Raw genomic sequence first — 9,505 nt, forward strand, 5'->3', positions numbered from 1 at the left:
TTGAGGTGCTTGTGGTGACCCACCTTGCAGAAAATAGTGGCTGAGGTGTCCTGTATCACTTGGCATTTCCAGTTTTGCCATTGGGTTCATCTGTGATATATGTTCCCCTAACTTCCCTTTTCTCTGCTACTAGGAAAAAGGGGATAAAAAGTATTTTTTAATATTCTTTTACTATTTGAGTCTTTCATAAACTACAGTAATATAATGAAAAAAAAAAAAAGTAGAACATTTTTACATCTGTTCCACAATGGACTGTCTCAGATTTTTTGCATAGTGCAGGATGAAACATTCCTGCAAGAGAAAACTTGAGTTCTCCTTGCAAGCTGGTTTTTGTCGTTGCTGTTCTTCCACAGGTGTACCTCGCTGTGGTGCTTCACTTCATGACCTCAACAAAGCCTTAAGGATTGATCAGAGTTCTCTTTGCAAGCTGGTTTTTGTCGTTGCTGTTCTTCCACAGGTGTACCTCGCTGTGGTGCTTCACTTCATGACCTCAACAAAGCCTTAAGGATTGATCTAAACGCAAATGTAAGCTGCACCTGGCAAATTCAGAGGAACGTAAATCAAACAATTAGGCTCATTTTCTCCTATTTTAAGTAAGTATTTCCTCCAAATGCTTTTATACCTTTTCATTCCATTAGAATACAGCACAGACAAATATTGCCTCTAAATATTTCTTTGTCTTTGCTTTAGTAAAATGCTTATTGAATCTGTGTTGTGGACTCCAAAGAGCCTCTATATCTACTGGTGAGCTCAGGTAGTTCTCACTGTGCTTTTTTTTGGTTGTTTTTTTATTTTTTTTTATTTTATTTTTTTTTTAATAGATTTGCTCCTTCTTCAAGCTGTGAAACAGAAAGTATTAAAATATATGATGGTCCCTCAACTAATTCACCTCTTCTTGGACAAGTATGTAACGACACTGATGCAGTCCCAGTACTTCAGTCATCTTCAGACAGTTTAACTTTTCACATAACAACAAACTCTGCGGTTTTCACAAGAAACTTCTTTGTCTTCTATTATTTCTTTTCGCCAGAAACAAGTAAGTCTGAACTTAACACAGTCACTAAAAACCATTTGAATTGCACCATTAAAAGACACTTTCCTATTAAAGGAAGGTTTAGGACAGTAATTAGAGATTATTAACAGAATCTTTAATTAGTCTCATGCAGTTCTTCAGGCCTTAGAGAACTGTGTGGAGAAAAAATGAGTGAAAGGAAAGAGGCAGCAAAACAATAGTGCACTGGCAGAGAGCTTAAGTTCAATTTTACTCAAAAGAAAGGATTGCAAAGAAGGCACTATGGACTCCACTTTTATACACAGGCTTCAGCTAAATTTACTCAGTTTGCAAATCTTATAGCATCTACCCAGGAAGATACTACGACCATCTAGTCAGAACTCCTGCCAAGTACAGGCCACAGAAGTCAGTAAGAGTTTTTATTCAACAAAAGCTTGAACAAAACTTGAACAAACAAACCCAAAACTTCTTACTTTTTTTCCTTAAAAAGTAAGAATAGTTTGGATAAAACCAGTCTTAGCTTATAACCACTTCCCTTGCTTCTGCTGATCTGAGTGGCATGGCATTAAGGTCTTAAAAGCTTCAGTTTTACAGAGCAGTTACCACATCCTTAACTTGGCTGCTGAAAAATTGTGACTTATTTCTAGACCACATTTGTCTTTCTGAGGTTTCCACTGACTTGATTTTATTTTGCCTTTATCTATCAAGTAAAATCTCTCTCAGATTTGAAGATTTCACACTTTCGTAGAAATCAGGACCAGGGCCTCGTAGATTTCTCAAATATAAAGTCTCTCAAGGTTTCTTTTGGTTGGTGTAGCATCTTCATTTCCAGCTTTTCAAGACAGCACCTAATTTACCTGAAATGTCGATATAACTGAATTGCTCATGTATCAAAGCTAATTCATCTAATGCCATCTCAGACGTCAGGTATGCCACAGTGACAACAGGCTTCATTGTATAACATCCATCTGACCTGAAATTCTCTACAGAAGTTCTATCTTTAGTACCTTAAATAATTTCCAAAGGAATGGAATCCTAGAGAAAGAATCCTGCTAGTTACATAACTTTAGATCTTTAATTCATTTTTTTTATGGCTCATTATATACATACTATTATGTTACCAGTGTATCTACTCTTCTTTTCAGAAATTGAAAATTGTGGAGGACACTTAACCGGTCCCAATGGGACATTTACGAGCCCCAACTACCCAGCACCTTACCCTGAATTTACATACTGCATCTGGTACATACAAACAGCAAAAAACTCAAAGATAAACTTACAGTTCCAGGACTTTTTGTGAGTAAATGCCCTAATGCTCTATTACTTTTTTTTTTTTTTCATTCTGCTTAAAAGTATTTCTTTAAATACAGGAAACAGAAGTGCTTTCAAGCTTCTAGAACATCTATACACTTTTAAAACAAACATGCTTTGCTGATTCTGATGATAAAGTCATTGCAATGTGTTCCACATCACTATACATTATCCTATAGCTACTGCAGTGCCAGCCAGTGAAACGCACAAAGCATTTCAGGTGACTAGTCATCAGGTGTAGGTCCATTTTAAGTTAGCCTGAATGATCTGAATTTAAATCCATCAGTATAAATAAGGCTTTTATATTTAAAACATATTTAAACATATTTGAACATATTTAAAACCATCATCTGCATTGTAGTTGCAATTTAGAACTTAGGGTCACAAGAAGAATAAAGCAAATATTAGCTAAAGTTAATTGCAATTTAGAACTTAGGGTCAAAAGAAGAATAAAGCAAATATTGCCCAAAGTATTTCTTCCTCAGTATTGCTGGCCGTTGGGCACAGAGAGCATTGGCCTAAGTGCTTCCAAGTATAAATGCTAATGGATGCATTGGCATAAGGAGGCCAACACTGGCACACGCTTTCCTGACCCATATTGCTCTTTATCAGGGTTGGTCTCCCATACGTAGTGGGCTGGTAGCCCTTTCTTAGCTTTCCCTGCACCACTTAACACTGTGCATGGAGAAGAGCCTAAAGACCAAGGGAATTCAAAGGGCAGTATCTTCAAGAATATTTCTTGAGATATTCAGACTGCTGAATGCTAAGAATTCAGTATGAAATGTATAGATTTTCTATACCACTGCCCTCTGAGAAAATGAACTCTGCACAGTGTGGTGTATGTTCTTACTAGTCCTGATCAGGGTCCACCTGCTGATTCAGGAACAGAGATGTTCTGGAGATATCTGCCCACCACAGTACTGCTGGTACTTTTGGTCAAGGGTAGCAAGCACCGAGATAAGCTCTCATAGAGATTGATAAAAAGGGCAAGAGCCTTCCTCTGGGGACATATACAAGAGGTTTCAGGGACCAGCATAAGTCAACCCCACACTTTAAAAGCTCTTTATTTTAAGATACATGTTTATTTATATATATATATGTATATTTGAACATGATTTTTAGTAAATAAGTAGCAATCAATATACATAATATCAGAGCTATAAAAACAGAGCTGATCCCTCTTCTGTTGAGAGCTATAGCAAAATGTTATTTCAATTGGAACAGAATCAGGCTCTTATTAAGCATTACTTGCCTCTGAGGGTTTTCCATGTTTTATTTGGTTTTAATAATGTCTATTTATGGGTTCTTTTATTCTCCATTCTTCTATTTCAGTCAACTGGAATTCATCAGACACTTTATCTGCACTGGATCCTCTATCCAGTATGAGAAATGCTCTTTATATATAGTCAGACTTCCCTACAATTATTTTTTCTCTGCCCACAGCCTGGAACTAGACCAAAACTGTCAATTTGACTTCACAGCAGTCTATGATGGCCTCACCACTAACACTGGCTTAATAGGAAAAGTATGTGGTCGTGCCCAGCCCACATTTGAATCTTCTTCAAATACGATGACAGTTGTGTTGTCTACAGACTATGCCAACTCCTACAGAGGATTTTCTGCTCAGTACACCAGTGCTCCGCTGCCAGGTCCTGTAGAGCCCGACAGTAAGTACGCTTGCTACGTCAACAGGATGCTGTTTCTTATTCTTGCATGTGATTCTTTCCTTATAAATACCAAAAAGAACTGATGGTTGATCATAGAATCATAGAATGGTTTGGATTGGAAGGGACCTTAAAGATCATCCAGTTCCAACCCCCCTGCCATCAGCAGGGACACCTTCCACTAGATCAGGTTGCTCAAAGCCTCATCCAGCCTGGCCTTGAACACTTCCAGAGAGGAGCAGCCACAGTTTCTCTGGGCAACCTGGGCCAGTGTCTCACCACCCTCACAGTGAATAACTTCTTCCTAATATCTAATCTCAACCTCCCCTCTTCCAGTTTAAAGCCATCTCCCCTTGTTTTGTCATTAACTGCCCTTATAAAAAGTCCCTCCCCAACTTTCTTGTAGCCCCTTCAGGTACTGGAAGGCAGCTGTAAGATACCAAGGGTTTAAGCCTTATTTGTACTCATTAACCTTCTTTACATACAAAGATCTCACATTATTCTCACATATAAAGCTGAAGTTATTACCTGACCCATCTGAGCAAAAGCAAGCCTGTTCTTTCACTTCTTGGTCCTTTTTCTAGCCAGCACCAATGCAAATCTGAGTTTTTCCTTCTTTTGGACAAAGCAGGCATTGTTACTATCCTAGAGATGTAAAGATAAACCTTTTTTGTCTGGTGAAATGTTTTTATTCCCTGAGATACTGAGGAAAGTGTTCTGCACTGTTTAGTCAAACAGGGTTTAGGTGTGCTGTAATTTCCTCTCCCTCAGAGCTGGATCAATTTCCTTATTGGTTCCATATTTTTGCATGTCCATCTTCTCATTAACCCAGGTGGAAAGGGAGCCTCTAAAGCCTTGATGCCTGATAGATCAGTTTCCTCACCCCACCATTCTGCATGAGCACTTTGGTTATTTTTCCTTTTTATAAAGGCTGCAATTTATACTGGGTTTAAAATTAAACTTTCAGCATGAGTTTCACATGGTTTTGCTGATCTAATATTTTTTCTAAGTCGAGCATGAAATTTTGTTCCAACTTCAAATGCACCTGAGCCGTTTGACCCTGACAAATCAAGAACCATCCAACAGATTCAAGGATCTAGACCAAGTGAGAAATGAACAGTTTGTGTTAACTTATTTTGTTCTGTGGTTTGTTTTTTTCTCCTCTTTCAATCACAGCATTCCTCACATGCTCTTCAGATAGCATGAAAATTGTTCTCAGCAAGTCCTACCTGGCCTCCCTTGGTTACTCTGAAACTCACCTACAGCTGAATGATCCATCTTGCAGACCAGTTGTAAAAGATTCAGTGATCTTCTCCTTCCCGTTAGCCAGCTGTGGAACAACTAAAAAGGTAAAGAGGGAAAAAAGTTCTGTGAATAATCCAACAAGAGTTTATGAATGACAAGAACCAGTAAAAGCAGTTGATGAACAGCATATGAATAAGCTAACAGCAGACTGACTTGCACTGAGCTCACCCCCATTGCATGTTTCCAGCCTTGAAGCAGGAAGAACATTTTTCCTCTATAAGAACCTAACGAGCAATGAGCCTTTCACAAAGGCAGTCCAGGAGAATCCCCACAAATTAACCCCAAATGTTTCATTCCCATTCCAACCCAGGTTATCAGAAGTAGCACAGTGTCACACATGCAACTTAATCACTCTCTGTAAGTGATGGGGCTGGCACTGACCCCAAAGCCACAAGGAAAGGGGAAAAACCCCAAGATGTGAAGGTTCCCAAGAGCTCATAGCATTGTTCTGATAAGGGTGACTGAAGTGCAGCTTTAGTACTTCCCACGCTCCATGCAGTCTTCATTAACCTTTTTGCTGCACGGGGTGGTTCAGTGTTTTGGAACAACAGGAGGAAAAAGTTAGTAATGTTTTTTTTGGTTGCAACCTGTTTCATTTTTCAAAGGTATCAAAGGTATCTTTCTGCTGGGCACTTTTGTAACCTTAGTACAATTGCTTTCAACTGCACTGGTCATATAATCACAACTGAGCACTTCGTACGATTCCTTTTACAGGAGGAAGGTGAAAGCATCACCTACACCAACATCATCTCTCTCTCTGCAACTGGCAACATCATCACCCGTCAGAAAAGCGTCCAGATTATCGCGAAATGCAAAATGGAAAACAACTCAACTGTGGAAGTCATTTACATAACGAAAAATAACATAATCCAAAACACAACGGCTGTGGGGAGATACAACGTCAGCATGGCATTCTATGACTCAAGGTCATTCTCCAAGCCTGTACGTCAGTCCCCGTATTACGTAAGCTTGAACCAAACTCTTTTTGCTCAAGTCAGTCTTCATTCCACTGACCCAAACCTTGTGGTGTTTGTTGATACCTGTATCGCGTCTCCACAACCTGATTTTGGATCACCAACGTACGACTTAATCAGAAGCGGGTAAGACTCCAAATTAATTTTATTACCATATCCTAGCACATGAGGAAATATAATCTAAATGTCATCTGTAGTTCTTTTATTCTTGTCTCTCTTCCACTTATCTTTAGAAGACTGTGGTTGGAAGCTAAATTTCATAGACATTTAAAGGCATTACATTAACAGAGCTAGGAAAAAACAAGCACCACATTGCACTGGGGAGAGGAAAAAGCGCATCATTGTACACCCAGGTGTAAAAATAATCATAGAATCACATAATGGTTTGGATTGGAAGGGACCTTAAAGATCATCCAGTTCCAACCCCCCTGCCATCAGCAGGGACACCTTCCACTAGACTAGGTTGCTCAAAGCCTCATCCAACCTGGCCTTAAACACTTCCAGGGAGAGGGCATCTACAACTTTCTTGGGCAACCTAGGAATAATGCCCTAGTTAAATGCTGTAGCCAGTCAATAATAGCAAGAATGACTGTTGTAGGTGGACTCCTTTAACAGATGTGCAAACTCTGTTGCAGCTGCAATAAAGATGACACTGTGGTAACCTACCCACCACTCGAACACTATGGAAGATTCCAATTTAACGCCTTCAGGTTCTTGCGGAGCTTTCCCTCGGTTTATCTCCAGTGTGATGTTTTAATTTGTGACAGCAACAACACAAACTCTCGCTGTACCAAAGGGTGCAGCTCCAGGCAAAAAAGAGCTCTTTCTTCATACACATGGAAAACCAACACCGTCGTAGGTCCCATCCGCCTGAAAAGAGATCTCAGGTCTGCTGATCACTCAGGTAAGAGGAACACACAGAATCACAGAATGTCAGGGATTGGAAGGGACCTCGAAAGATCATCCAGTCCAATCCCCCTGACAGAGCAGGAACCTAAATGAGATCACACAGGAAGGTGTCCAGGTGGGTCTTGAATGTCTCCAGAGAAGGAGACTCCACACCCTCCCTGGGCAGCCTGTCCCAGGGCTCTGTCACCCTCACTGTAAATAAGTTTCTTCTCAAGTTTAAGCGGAACCTCCTGTGTTCCAGCTCACACCCATTGCCCCTTGTCCTACCATTGGGCATCACTGAGAAGAGCCTGGCTCCATCCTCGTGACATTCACCCTTTACATATTTATAAACATTAATGAGGTCACCCCTCAGTCTCCTCTTCTCCAAGCTAAAGAGCCCCAGCTCCCTCAGCCTTTCCTCAGCAGGGAGATGCTCCACTCCCTTCATCATCTTGGTGGCTCTGTGCTGGACTCTCTCAAGCAGTTCCCTGTCCTTCCTGAACTGTGGGGCACATAAACTAAGAATCTGCTTAAGCTCTTCCTTGGTGTAAATCCATTACCTCTGTTTCACTAATGAAATAAGTGAATTATACTAGTTCAAAACTAGTGGCAGCAGAGCCACAGGTTCAAGTTTGTGTTTTGTGAGATCACAGAAGCACTTTTCAAACTGACAGATTGATGGTCTTTTGGATTAAGGGGTACTCTTTGAAGTAGAAAAAGAAGCACTCGCTCCTAGTTACTAAAGTATAGAATCATAGAATGGTTTGGGTTGGAAGGGACCTTAAAGCTCATCCAGTTCCAACCCCCCTGCCAGCAGCAGGGACACCTTCCACTAGACCAGGGTCCTCAAAGCCTCATCCAACCTGGCCTTCAACACTTCCAGGGATCCACAACTTCCTTGGGCAACCTGTTCCAGTGTCTGACCACCCTCTAAGTAGTGCATGCAGGATCTGACTACGTATTCAAAAAGAGTTATGAATGACGAGAGAAGATTTAAGTTTTCCAGATGTGACATATTTTGATAAAGCATACATAGGGCCCAGCCACAAACTACTTGAAAAGCACATTCCAAACCACAATCAAGCCTTGTTAAAACCTGTGTATTTTATAACGGTCCACTCAATTTCACTCAGTTTTATTTGTTGGTACTACAGAAAAACTACGCCAGATGATAAACACAGGTGACTTATTCCATGCAAGGTTAAATCCTCACACTGGATGTATTGCCTAAAATATGAAGAGGACAACCACAGGAGAAGAAACCAAAAGCTCCAGGCTTTCAGATTAGAGCTGCAAAGTAGTTTGCAAGACAACTAAGCTTTAGTGCCCCAATCTGACATATTCCTTAGCACAATTTATCACAGAATCATAGACTGGTTTGGGTTGGAAGGGACCTTAAAGATCATCCAGTTCCAACCCCCCTGCCATCAGCAGGGAACTCCACAGTGGTCTAGATGAGTACTCAGAGCTAACACAGCTTGTCCCTATTTTGTAGTCTGTTTTAAAAAGTTTGTATTGCACTCCCACTATGCTCATTGTTCTAACTTTTATTGAGCCCAAAGCTCTACCTGAGAAAAGTACATTGTGCCACATGCTTTCAGGTATCAGATCTACGAAATATTTAGAATTAATCATGCTCTTAATAGTAATAAGCATATTTTCTTCTTTTTTAAAAATAATTATTTCTTATAATAATTAGTTATTATATATACTAAACAATTAGTTCAGTTATTTCTGAACTCTAGCATCACTTTAAACATGTTCCCATGTATTTCAATAGTGAAATATATTTACATCCATATGCTAGAAAGTGGACACATGTATAACGTGAAAAGGATTCAAGTGCAAACAGACCACACACAAAGTATTATAAAGCATAAATTATCATAGCATCTTTCATGATTTACAGAAAAAGAATGGGTTTTACCAAAGACCAACTAGTAAACCATCAGAATCACAGGGTTAGAACCAAGAGTTTCTTTTTTGCCCAGCCTTCCTTCAGCAATACATCTCCCATCTACCCAGTTCTAAAGATAACAGCAGCACTGCTTGGCAGGAACCGGGCTGCAGAGATACCAAATAATTTGTTAACATTGTGGTGCTCTTCTTCATGATTGTTTTATTACAAATTTTTACAATCCTTCAGTACTAGATTCAGAATTTGCAGTCAGTGTGGGGCAACTCCTCAGAACCAAAGCGTCAGGAAAAATGCTTATGTAATCTCCATTGAAATTACAAGGTATTTAAAAGTTTAACCATCCCACTTTATTTTTTCTCTACACAGAATCCCTCACCAAAGCACATCCTGAAGAAACCCTGAAAGTGCAACAGTACAGCTTCTACACTCT

The 9,505-nt window shown here is 39.9% G+C and overlaps 1 protein-coding gene across 1 annotated transcript in view; it reads left to right on the forward strand.

Annotated features, from left to right (window-relative positions):
• Positions 1 to 457: 457 nt before the first annotated feature.
• The window catches only part of CUZD1 (CUB and zona pellucida like domains 1), a gene marked incomplete at its 5' end in the record, with an annotated part of 10,510 nt that continues 1,462 nt past the window's right edge, over positions 458 to 9,505 (forward strand). Inside the window, 7 exons of the mRNA XM_010172915.1 lie at positions 458 to 593; positions 822 to 1,036; positions 2,158 to 2,308; positions 3,767 to 3,990; positions 5,164 to 5,336; positions 6,007 to 6,392; positions 6,902 to 7,170. Coding sequence (XP_010171217.1) covers positions 458 to 593; positions 822 to 1,036; positions 2,158 to 2,308; positions 3,767 to 3,990; positions 5,164 to 5,336; positions 6,007 to 6,392; positions 6,902 to 7,170 — 1,554 coding nt within the window. The remainder of the gene's footprint in view (positions 594 to 821; positions 1,037 to 2,157; positions 2,309 to 3,766; positions 3,991 to 5,163; positions 5,337 to 6,006; positions 6,393 to 6,901; positions 7,171 to 9,505) is intronic.

Source organism: Antrostomus carolinensis, unplaced genomic scaffold (assembly GCF_000700745.2).
Source record: "Antrostomus carolinensis isolate BGI_N321 unplaced genomic scaffold, ASM70074v2 scaffold50877, whole genome shotgun sequence".
Classification (NCBI taxonomy): Eukaryota; Metazoa; Chordata; class Aves; order Caprimulgiformes; family Caprimulgidae; genus Antrostomus; species Antrostomus carolinensis.